The 10,679-nt window shown below is 42.4% G+C and overlaps 2 protein-coding genes across 10 annotated transcripts in view; one reads left to right on the top strand and one right to left on the bottom strand.

Moving 5' to 3' along the window:
* The window catches only part of LOC135114927 (uncharacterized), a 364,637-nt gene that overhangs the window by 164,190 nt on the left and 189,768 nt on the right, over window positions 1–10,679 (bottom strand). The gene's annotated exons all lie outside the window — the stretch shown is intronic.
* The window catches only part of LOC135114921 (PDF receptor-like), a 150,739-nt gene that overhangs the window by 137,941 nt on the left and 2,119 nt on the right, over window positions 1–10,679 (top strand). Inside the window, 4 exon segments of the mRNA XM_064031195.1 lie at window positions 3,669–3,754; window positions 9,769–9,961; window positions 10,429–10,554; window positions 10,557–10,574. Of these exon segments, the coding sequence (XP_063887265.1) occupies window positions 3,669–3,754; window positions 9,769–9,961; window positions 10,429–10,554; window positions 10,557–10,574 (423 nt within the window).

Here is a 10,679-nt window from a genome sequence, read left to right as displayed (position 1 = left end):
GTGTGTGTGTGTGTGTGTTTGATAGACGCTTATAATACATAGGTAGCACACGGCTGAAAATATACATTTGAGGTAGAAACAATGAGAATACCATCAAACCAGAAGTAAATTATGAGGTAGATTACAAAAATTTAAAGTAAAAGGGCAAAATTAAGAACAGAAAAATTAAAACATTGGAAGAAGATAAAATTGATAAGAATGACAAAACAAGACTAGGAATGACATCAATGGTTATTAATAAGCCTGATTAAATTGGGGAAGGCGTTGTACTTGTAGCGGTCGGTGCGGGGTCTCGTGTGTGTGTGTGTGTGTGTGTGTATGAGCGCCCCCACACATCCTTTATCACTAGTGTCTCATAAACAGCCTCGTTATCCCTGCTGAGTGTCCTGTTCGCTGGAGTCATTGGCGAGACACACAACACCTGATCATCATTGCCATAAACATTAACTTAACCCGCATCTGTCCACGGTGGCTACGAAAAAAACAAGCACCTATGTAAAAATTTCAATATGAATAGGGAGTATAATAATGGCGAAACAAAAGTCTACCAGTGTCCAGTTTCCCTCGTGGTATTTACTCTTTGCACAGGTAATGCGACTCCCAACAAAGCACAGGTGAGAAGAGTAATGATCAAAGGGATAATAAAGCAAAAATAAAGCATATCTGTTACATGTCCAAATTCGTACACGTGGAATATTTCTCTCTCTCTCTCTCTCTCTCTCTCTCTCTCTCTCTCTCTCTCTCTCTCTCTCTCTCTCTCTCTCTCTCTCTCTCTCTCTCTCTCCACCACTATCACCAATACCCAGCCTTTCATCGCCATCCCTTCTATTCCCCTTCATCAAAACCTTCCTTCTCTATCACTATACACTCTCCCCAATACACTATACCTTTCATCAACACCCTTTCTATTCTACTGCACTAAAATTTTCCCCCTTCCTTCATCACTATTTACTTTCATCCATTCTATTCTATTCCATCAGCAATCTTCTCTCTTTTTTCCACCATCAGTAACTCTTATTCCTCTCCCCACGTGTCCATTCTAGCCACCAACCTCCCTCCCTCGCCACAACAGGACTGTCTGCAACACTGACCTCCTAACCTATCTGTTTCTCTGCTCGGGAGACCTTACGTATTTTAAGTAGAGAGAGAGAGAGAGAGAGAGAGAGAGAGAGAGAGAGAGAGAGAGAGAGAGAGAGAGAGAGAGAGAGAGAGAGAGAGAGAGAGAGAGAGAGAGAGAGAGAGAGAGAGAGAGAGAGAGAGAGAGAGAGAGAGAGAGAGAGAGAGAGAGAGAGAGAGAGAGAGAGAGAGAGAGAGAAAAACAAAAGAAGGAAACGGAAGGAAGGAGGGAAGGAAGGAAGTGAGAAAAAGATAGAAGGAAAAAGGAAAAAACGAGCAAAAAATAAATAGAAAGGCGGACAAAGAGAGAGAGAGAGAGAGAGAGAGAGAGAGAGAGAGAGAGAGAGAGAGAGAGAGAGAGAGAGAGAGAGAGAGAGAGAGAGAGAGAGAGAGAGAGAGAGAGAGAGAGAGAGAGAGGAAAGGAAGGGGGTGTTAAAGGCGGCTTGCTCGGCCACGTGATGGGGGTGGTGGTGGTGGTGTGCAGGGAGCGGGGAGGTGGAGGCATGTACTAGGACAACCAGTGGACTCCTGTAGTGTTGTTTGCGGGCACCTCGTGTGGTTTACGACGAAAACGTGGTTTAGGAAGTGTTCTGCTTTGCTACACTCTGTTACTGCATTAGATTTTTTTTTACCTTTCTTTTCACGTCCGGAGCCTTGGTTGTCTGTGTTTTCGTGAGTGGATACGGTGCAGTGTGTGATTCTGGGGTGGTGGTGTTGCTGTGAGGCGTCTAGATGTGGTGGTGGTGGTGGTGGTGGTAGTTGAGTGTAGGGAAAAATATTGGGGAACTTTTGGAGTAGTGGCAAGTGAGGTGCAAGGGAGTTGTTATGGCCTTGTGCTCCATCACGGCCACGTCCTTGAGCAGCCCGCCGGCGTGGGAGTGAAGGCAGAGGCTGAGAAGAGGTGCAGGAGTTATCTGTGAGCGTAGACTGGGATCATCGTCTTAATAATGGCGCCTTTCTTATTTTTCCCACTTGCTATCACACTGTGCCTCGCCAGCTTCATTACTTCATTTCTCCCTCTTCCTTTTATTTCATTACATTACGAAGGTATCAGTTATTGTTGGGGTTTTTATTTATTTTATCTCCCACACGTCGCCCGCTCCTGTGCCAAAAGTCCGGTGGTATGAATACAAAAATCGTTTCCTATTCACTTGGCAGCTTAACGGAGGCAATATTGGGAAGAATATTCTTTACTGAAACCACAAGGACACCCCTGCCATCATCATCCATAGTTGCATTGCTCTCTCTCTCTCTCTCTCTCTCTCTCTCTCTCTCTCTCTCTCTCTCTCTCTCTCTCTCTCTCTCTCTCTCTCTCTCTCTCTCTCTAAGCTACAACGCATCCCTCCAGCTCTTTCGTTTCCGTCCTCCACAGGCCCTTTCCCCCTCCTCCTCCTCCTCCTCCTCCTCCTCCTCCTCCTCCCCCTCCTCCTCCTCCTCCTCCTCCTCCCTCCTTCCTCCTCCCTCTCTTCCTCCACCTCCTCTTTCTCTCATCTTCTCTCTCTTCCGCTCCTCGCCTTCCCACAAACACACTTCCCTGTGATGTCCTGCGTCCACGTATTTGCGTTGCATTTTTTCGTGACCTTAATTCGGACGAAGACTTTGAGGGACAATACCGAAGAAGTTTATTGTTCGTAGATAGGTAATGTTATTGTTGTTGCTCTTGTTGCTCCTGTTGTTGTTGCTAGCCGGCTCTCCATCGTTATAAAGAAGCGATTATTAAGCTGTTTTCCGTATAAATACATCTGGACGTAACTCAATTATTTCCAGACTAAATTTGCTGCATATCTCTGCGTGTCTCTCTCTTTACATCATTCCCAGTGCAATAGTTGGCACGGTATAATTGCACTATGGCAGACAAAGGCATCAATTATGGAGTGTGTGGGCGGCAGGAGTTAGGCAGGCGATGAATAAGGTGAAAGAGGGACGGATGTAGGGGAGCGACTGAGTGAATGAACACGTGTGAAGGTTGGCAAGGCAGGAAAGAGAGAGGTGAGAAAGGAATGGTGTTGAGCGTGTTAGCATGAAATAGGTGAGAGAGACGAATGGTGTTGAGCGTGTTAGCATGAAATAGGTGAGAGAGGAATGGTGCTGAGCGTGTTAGCATGAAATAGGTGAGAGAGGAATGGTTTTGAGCGTGTTAGCATGAAACGGGAAGGGAATGGTTAGCGGGCAAGCGTGCAGGTTGGGAAGTGAAATGTGAGGAGTAAACAGTGTAGAGTGTGGTGACGTGAGGAGAGGGAGGAAAATGGAACTTAATCTAGAAAACATGTAAAGCTGCAAGAAGCCATCAGGCCTATACGTCACTATTCCCTGTATAAAACATATCCACTAATTTCCACCAAGCATCGCCATCCATAAATCTGCCTAAACCTCTTTTAAAGCTCCCTACTTGTCAATAACAATCTGACCTTGAGAACCAGTTTCTTTGTATGTTTTTTTTTTTTTTTTAACCCAACTGCATCAAGCCTGAACACGTTATTTCTTTTCCTATCGTTCCTGGAGTGAGCTGCCGTGGTGGTGAATAAAAAAGGACGTGTCTTTCTTTCTTCCAGGCGAATCTTCTGTTCCTGCTCAACATCATGCGTATCCTGATCAGCAAACTGCGAGAGGCGAGCTCCAGCGAGGCCCAGCAGATCAGGTGTGTGTGTGTGTGTGAGTGTGTGTGTGTGTGTGTGTGTTGTGTGTGTGTGTGTGTGTGTGATGTGTGTGTGTGTGTGTGTGTGTGTGTGTGTGCAATTTATGTGCTCCCTGAAGTCCATAATATGTCATCATAAGCTTAAATTATAATATCACAAGGGTCATTCTTGCGAAAATATGAGGTTGTGGTGTGTGCTAAAAATTGTATATGAGTAGGCACGTAATTTCTTCATCATGCGGCGGAATGCAACTGGCTGGTAGTAACTTTTCATGTATCTCTTCTAAAATGCTGATGTTGGAAAAATTAAATAAAATGAATAAATGAAAATAAAAATAAACATAAACAGTGAAGATTTCTGTGTGTGTGTGTGTGTGTGTGTGTGTGTGTGTGTGTGTGTGTGTGTGTGTGTGTGTGTGTGTGTGTGTGTGTGTGTGTGTGTGTGTGTTTCTTCCTTAGTTAAATAAGCCAATAATCTGACTGAAAAAATGAACGAACTCATTAATAAATACTACAACTAATTAGAAAAGAAATTAAAATGAGATATATTCAGAATTCTACCCTTAAATGAAGCTATTCGCGTGCAAATTCTGGATTCACTGGAGAAGCCGGTCAGGCAATAAAAGTTTATACACAAAATTTTGATTGAGAATGCATAAGAAAAGTTTTCAGATGCTTGAAGCGATATTCCCTTGCGAGGCGTCCAAGAATATCATCCCGGCAAGGAAAGAGAAAACCCCTCTATAAGTAACTTGCATTGTTCTTTTCCACATAAAGGCCTTGATCGCCTCTCGTAGCAGTGCGCTGATTAATACAACTCTATCTTTGATCATCACTATTATCCTGAGACCACTGTAGCCTTCACTTCTTATGATGACTATAAGTGTGGCGAGCAAAGTTATCGTGATTCCTCCTACTGGTGCACCTATTCTAAATTACGAACCGTCGCAGCCACAGGAAAGCATAAAGGAGCATGAAGCGGAATTAATGGAGACAGAGGGTGTTTCCGAGTGAACTTGAGCGTAGTCTCTCACTGCCCAGCTGCTACAGACACACTGCAGAGCCCTGTTTATTGCGAATATTGTATTATGGCGGCCATTCCAAGGCTTACATTGAACTTTATTCCTCGTATGTAAGACATGGAAAGTGCGGAGTGAAAGTGTCGTTAGTGAATGCACAATTCGTACACTTGTGTTCATACAGTGAGATTACTCTGCTCCCGTTCCCGAGAAAAAGGAGCTCAGGAGGAAGTGAGTGAAAGCGAACACGAGATAAACTGCGCTGGATTTTACACCTAACAGTTTATACATTTACAGGCAAACGCATTTTTCAAAACATGAATAAATTTTATATGTAAGAAGGGCACCGGCCAAGGGCAACGAAATTAAAAGAAAAAAATTGAGGTGACAATTCGTTAAGTCAGAAACGAGCGTGAAAAAATGGTGGATAAGTGTTTTGAGATCTCCCTCTTGAAATAGTTTAAGTCATAGGAAGGAGGAAATACGGAAGCGGGAAGGGAGTTCCAGAATGAATGATTGAGAATACTGGTTAACTCTTGCATTAGTGAGGTGGACATAACAGGGCAGAGAAAAAGTAGAAAGTAATATGCAGCGAGGCCACGAGAGGAAGGGAGGTATGCAATTAGCAAGATCAGAAGAGCAGTTAGCGTGAACATAGCGGTACAAGATAACAAGAGATGCAACATTGAGGCGATGAGAGCTGCAGACAGTCATTTAGATGAGATAAGACAAAAAGCTTTTGGTTCCACCCTAAGCAAGTAAAAATATTTTGTGAAGCTGAAAGACTTAATTGCTGCGAGTAAAAAAAAAAAAAGTTTATTAAAAAAATCTGAAACCTTTGAAGGTAAATATAACTAGTGACGCTAGGAGACTTGGCAGCTAAAGTCTAAAGAGAGGTTTATGAAAAAAAAAAAAAAACATAAAAACCCGTACAAACCGATATATATATATATATATGTATATATATATATATATATATATATATATATATATATATATATATATATATATATATATATATATATATATATATATATATATATATATATATATATATATATATATGAAGGGGGCCAACCAAAGGCAAAAATAAATCATAATAAAAGAAAAGGCCCACTGCGGTTCCGATCCCTAAACAGTCAAAAGTGGTCGTCAAAAATTAAAGGACAAGTTTAATGATCACTTGCCAGTGTACAGAAAACAAAATACTTAGTCTCACTCTCTTCCAGCATCACATACTATATGCTGACGTACAGGAAATAATAAAGCAAGACTCTGTACTGATCAGTGGAAGATACTAGAGAAATACATTAACATTTAACACAGCTATAAGGGGCTGGTTCGCGTTCAGTGTAGGTCAGTAATCAAGAGAAGCGATATAACTACAATGGAACCTTGGTGTGTTGAGGATGACCCGACAGATAGGCTGGGAATAGTACTGCTTTCCATCACTACTGCGACAATCATTTCACTTCCCTCTCACAAGAGATTTCATTGAGATACATCATTTAATTCACTTCCCTGACATGAAAAATTCTAATATGATAGTTTTTAGTGCGTATGTGATGTCTCTGACTGATCGACGCCACCTAATAATAATTTGTTTTTGGCCACATCTAACTAAGGAGTGTTACCATGTGCATAACAAACCACTTGAAAAATGTAAACTCAATCAGAGAGAGAGAGAGAGAGAGAGAGAGAGAGAGAGAGAGAGAGAGAGAGAGAGAGAGAGAGAGAGAGAGAGAGAGAGAGAGAGAGAGAGAGAGAGAGAGAGAGAGAGAAACCTTTTTTCGTTTTCTCTCATTCAACCTTTCCAAATGTTTAGTTGATCTATCAATATTTTAGTGTGTCTGTAAAAAATATTTAACGAGGTCAAAGCACAGTCTGACAGAGATAGATGAAGTGAGTGCAGGTCACCGCGCGTCGCTTTACAATGCCTCTCCGCTCAACTTTAATGCGATAAATAAGATACTGATGAGGCTGCGCGGGTTGACCTTGCGCTGAAATTGATCTTAAGCTAAAGATTCCTGCTTGAGAGAGAGAGAGAGAGAGAGAGAGAGAGAGAGAGAGAGAGAGAGAGAGAGGATCAGTCCAGTGATGCGCATCGTTGTCTGCAATCCTGTTTCGTTTCCTTCCTCTACCCTCCTCATTTGTGACACGCTCGTTTATCCCTTCACTACGCCTCAGTCTCCCCTCCTTAATCTGACCGAGAGTGAGGGAGGCTTGTGTCATAATTATGTTCCCGAAGCAGAAAACGTTCCGTACAGTGCGGTAATTACTATTCCGCCTACCATTAATCACTTCGCCGTATTCTCCTTTTCCTTTTTTTTTTTTTTTCAAACATCACTTGAAATATTTATCGTTCTCTTTACTCCTCTTTGTTCCTTATATTGTTTCCTCGTCCTTTCGCTCACACACTCCAAAAATTGCAATCATTTAAATCTTTCTCAAAATATTATTAGCACATTTATAAACCAGTGGCGTCCTCGCTGTCTTTCTGTGTTTATATGTTTCCTTACACACATGCATACATTAGTATCTTCGTTTATTCGCTCACGCACTCGAAGGGTACATTAATCTAAAGAACTTTAAGAATATCATTAGCACATTTCTAAACGAGTGTTTGCCCCCCGCGTTCCTGTCTTTCTGTATTTGCTTATCTACAAATACATCCGAACACGGAAGACACTGCAGATTACCCTATGTTAAGCAGCAGCCTCGCAAAGACAAGCCCCGCGGTGTTTCTAGAAGAGAGTACTTCATGGATGTCTCTTTCCTTTTAGTAAACAAGGTCGGAGGTATGGAGGAAATAAAACATCGCAGGTTTTTCACTTTAAGCCGCGAAATGAAAGTTTAAAAGAAATTGAAAGTGAGAGAGTGTAGCTTGATGTATGGTCCATTATGCGGCTCTTTCAATTTTCTCTGAGATCAGGGCGCCTACTGGGGGACACGTCATGGTGAGTGTTACCTCTGTAGGTGACAGTACACCACCGTATGCGTCGCCAACTTTGGGTAAACATTGGGTTAAATACATTCCTTCACAGTATTTTTCATTTATGTATGTATAATGCTTGCGATGTTGCAGGCAGCAACATTGAAGACCATAGTAGTAGTAGTAGTAGTAGTAGTAGTAGTAGTAGTAGTAGTAGTAGTAGTAGTAGTAGTGGTAGTAGTAACATTAGTAGTAGTAGTAGTAGTAGTAGTAGTAGTAGTAGTAGTAGTAGTAGTAGTAGTAGTAGTAGTAGTAGTAGTAGTAACTAAACAAAAACAATAATAATAATGATAATATTATTATAATAATAATAATAATAATAATAATAATAATAATAATAATAATAATAATAATAATAATAATAATAATACCGATAATCAAGATAAGCTGCTAATAACGAGGCAATGGCGTCCCTCCCGCGGCCTGATGGGGCCTGCAGCTTCAGGCCGCGGATGGAATAAATCCCGTGGGCGCGTGCAGGCAATAAGTTTCACGAGGCAGCGGCGTGAATACCTATTTTCGGCCAAACTCGTAAAGACGAACACAGAGGCGCCAGTCCCAATAATTAATATGCTAAACACCGCCTGAAACTGTTCTGCAATTTGATTTTAAATATACTCGGTGAACATTGTTTGTAAGGCGCTGTAGCGTATCATGATTTGTACTAAGAAACGCCTCGCTCTCTCGTCACGACTATTTTCAAAGATCACAGAGATGATTAGCCAGATTTTCATGAGTGTTTCTCCAATCAGTATTGTAGAAATTTTCATCTGCCTATAGAAACATTAAAAACACAATTGAAAACACGTGTAACCCCAACTAAAGCATCTAATATGTAAAGTGTAGTGGAGATGCGATAGAGAAGTGTTTCGGAATATGGTCCCAGATTTCGCGACCTCACAATGCAGATGTGGCCTTGAGGTGGGGATTTGTGAGTCACTAGGGACGGATGGGTGGCCGGCAGACTCATGTTTCCATGGCGGCAATAAGGCAGTGTGTCTTCGGCCGCGCTGGCTCACACGTTCACACCTCACACTCGTATTCCATAAACAATACACTTTTGAAGGGCTGTCTGTCCTCACCCGCGGTGCCTCTCGCTGTGTGCTGCTGGGAGGATCATCAATACCGCGGCGGCTCTGGTGGGATGTCCAGCTTAAAATGTTAGTTCTGTTTTGTCCTTCACATCATTGGGAGCTAAATGTGTTGCTGAATAAACAGAAATAATATAGTTGGAACTAGAGCGAAATGAGTGGAAATGCAAATGAATAGCGAGTGTGTGCAATTAGCCAACACTGGACACGCTCAACATTCCTTACTTCTTGACTGTTTATCAGCAATCGAAGTGTGGCGAGCATCCACCGGTAGTGTAAATAAATCAAATAAATACATATTCCACATAATATAGATAAAATGAACCTCTACATTTTTCTTTCACCGCAAAGACCAATGCGCCACAGGGAGGCCTACAGGCGTAACTGATTCACTAACATGCTACGCTTGGCTGAAAATAACAACAAATCCAGGAATATTAGCCGTAATTATAAACTATATTTGACCAAGGAGCTGACCGCAGCTCTTCACAGTACACACACACACACACACACACACACACACACACACACACACATTAATTCTCCAACAGATGGATTTAAAAAGAAATATAGGGCAAGGAATTGGTTTTCAAATAGAGTGCCAGACGAATGAATGGATTAAGAAATCAGGTTGTTGGTGTTGTCATTAGGGAACTTTAAAAAAATTATACACATACTTATGGATAGGATACTTATGGAAATAAGTAGATACGTCTCATACAGGGACTGCCATGTGTAGGCCTGACGATTTCTTGCAGCTCCCCTTATTTTCTTTAGTTCTTTAGTTCTTATTTCCGCCAGCTGACAGCATTCATCATTAAAGGTTATAAATAAACCTTCCACCACGTCCTTCCTTATCTAGTACACATTTCCCCCCATAAAGAGCCGCCTCTCTCTCTCCCCCTCCTCCCCTAGGCCTCTGCGTCGGTCGGTGCGCAATGCCCTGTTCCTCCTCCCGCTACTGGGGATCACCAACGCCATCACCATGATCCCCAAGCCCCTTGAGCGCTCAGCCTTCGAGTTTGGGGTTTGGTCTTATGGTACCAACCTCCTCACCTCCTTCCAGGGCCTTGTCGTGGCCTGCATCTATTGCTTCTTTAATGGAGACGTAAGTGCCTGCAGTGAGGCTGTCTGAGTTGTGTGTTGTGTGATTGCCTCAGTGTTCTGATGCAGTCTTTGGATTCCAGAACAATAGGTGTGTTTGAGGTGTACGAGTAAGTGACCACGGTTGTGTATCCTGGACTAACATGGCCTAACACTCAATAATCACGTCGCTATTTCCGAATCAAAAGGGAGCTTTAAATAAAGACTAGACTTGATCATTTATGGATGGGGGTAATAAGCTGGTATAGACAAGTATGTTTTATACAGGGACTGCCACATGTAGACCTACTAGATTCTTATAGCTTCCCTTTGCTTTTATTTTAGTTTCTTATCTGTCTCAATACTACATGTGAACAGCAACATGACGTTTATCAGAGCATATACGTCGACTGCGGTGTAAGAATAAAGGAAGAAAGAAGTACCAGTAAATGGAACTCTTACGACACTCGTCTCCTCCCTCTTCCATGGCAGGTCAAGAGAACGCTGTGTTACTACTGGCGGCTCAAGGTGACTCTCCGTAGCAAAAGGCGGCGTCCAGGCGCAGCTTCAGCTTTCCCTGACCCTGACCACCTGTACAACACTGGCTACGGTCCCCGCCCCCTAAGTTACACTATAAGGTGAGTGCGTGGCTGAGTACTGTCACAAGTACGTGTTCATAGTAAGAACTGCATTTCGAGCAACACTGTCACACGCTTTTTATGGAGCTGTCAGTGTGTGTGTGT

Source organism: Scylla paramamosain, chromosome 2 (genome assembly GCF_035594125.1).
Source record: "Scylla paramamosain isolate STU-SP2022 chromosome 2, ASM3559412v1, whole genome shotgun sequence".
NCBI classification, from domain to species: Eukaryota; Metazoa; Arthropoda; class Malacostraca; order Decapoda; family Portunidae; genus Scylla; species Scylla paramamosain.
The sequence above is the reverse complement of the archived record's forward strand: the minus strand, read 5'-3'. Positions and strand labels throughout refer to the sequence as shown.